We start from the raw sequence: 1,590 nt of genomic DNA on the forward strand, positions 1-1,590 counted from the left end.
ACTGAACTAGAACTGTACTAGAACTGAACTAGAACAAAAGATTCTGGATTCTATGTACTCCTTTCCCTTAATTATTTTCCCCTTTTTCAGCTTTATAAGAAATCAAAAATATCTTCGGCTCAAAAAATTGCTAACATCATTGTACCGCTGCCTTTATCCTCCCATATCGAATCAGAACCACGTACTATAACTATTGCCTTTTCTTCACACAAACAACCTATATCTGGTTATTTAAGGCTTAACCTGGAAACTGATGAGCAATTCTATCCGAATGAAATAGTTAACAAACTATTCCCAGGACCAAAACAACATACAACAATACCTAAAAATCTTCTACAACAATGGTATGATAGAAAACTTCTTACGACTCCTGAAACTCCTGAACTAGCCTTATTACCTGAGAGTGCCGGCAGTGATACAGAGGATGATACTGAGAAATTAGAGGCAATAACATGTAATACTTGTACTTTCCAAGAAGATCTTTTACGATTTTGTGATCCTATTGAATTGGAAAATAATGCCCGATTAAAACTTTTACATTCACGTTATTTGAAAAATGATGCTAGAACTAGAGATTTAAAATGTATACCAATGCTAGATCATGAGCTGGAATTTGAATGGAAAGCGCAGGAATCGGTTATAGATCCTGGCAACTGGATGGATCCCATAGATCTGCATAAACACGAGGGTAAGAAATATTTACGCTCTCTTTATGCAGCCATACAAAATCAATGCAGCCGTTTAACGAAAGTGGTGGAAAGCCGAGAAAATTTGCTGCTGAATGATGAGCCCATTAGTTGGGCTGCTGTCTTTAAAACTATTAAGTTAATATTCCATCCTAGACATAATTTACAGGCGGATAAGAATATGTCTTTGTGCTCCACTAGTCCTATCATGTCTTTGGAATATGCTCAACATTTTAAAATTATTTGTAATATCGTAAGAGCTACAGGTATACCGGTGAGAATAACAAATCCAGATGATTCGGAGAGTAAGGGCAGGAGTACACCAGAATCTTCTAATGTCTTTGTATTGCAGAGTGAGTTGTGTGGGGTTTATTATTTAATAAATTTAGTTGATAAATGTTTTGTACGATTTTTACAGATTTAAAATATTCCAATGTGCGTCCATTTATAGCTGTAAGTTATAAGGATAAATTTGGTCGCACAATGACGGCTGAGGGATCAAATCCTACCTGGAATGAACAGTTGATTTTACAGTTGAGGTAATTGGTTTACGTTGGTTGGTTTACGTGGTAGTTCACTACACGCGAACTGTCAAGTAGAATCGAAGAGGCTAAACTAGAGGCCCTAGGAGAAAAAGAATGACAAAAAGAATGAAAATCTGTGATCACTTTTATTTCCCACCAAAAATTGATTTTTCAGTCAAAATATAAAATTCCATTTTCTGGCTAAACGAAAGGCCCTAGGGCAAAACGAATAAAAATCTATGATCACTTTTATTTCCCACCGAAATTCAATTTTTTAGTAAAAATGTAAAAGTCCATTTTCTTTCTAAACGAGAGGCCCTAGGACAAAAATAACAAAAATATGTGCCCTAGGGCAAAAAAAAAAAATAACTTTTATTTCC

General features: G+C 35.2%; 1 protein-coding gene across 1 annotated transcript in view; it reads left to right on the forward strand.

Moving 5' to 3' along the window:
- The window catches only part of LOC124419336 (coiled-coil and C2 domain-containing protein 2A-like), a 4,529-nt gene extending 3,300 nt beyond the window's left edge, over positions 1–1,229 (forward strand). Inside the window, exons 2-3 of the mRNA XM_046948258.1 lie at positions 83–1,039; positions 1,105–1,229. Of these exons, the coding sequence (XP_046804214.1) occupies positions 83–1,039; positions 1,105–1,229 (1,082 nt within the window). The remainder of the gene's footprint in view (positions 1–82; positions 1,040–1,104) is intronic.
- The last annotated feature ends 361 nt before the right edge of the window (positions 1,230–1,590 follow it).

This window comes from Lucilia cuprina, chromosome 2 (genome assembly GCF_022045245.1).
Source record: "Lucilia cuprina isolate Lc7/37 chromosome 2, ASM2204524v1, whole genome shotgun sequence".
In the NCBI taxonomy this organism is placed as follows: Eukaryota; Metazoa; Arthropoda; class Insecta; order Diptera; family Calliphoridae; genus Lucilia; species Lucilia cuprina.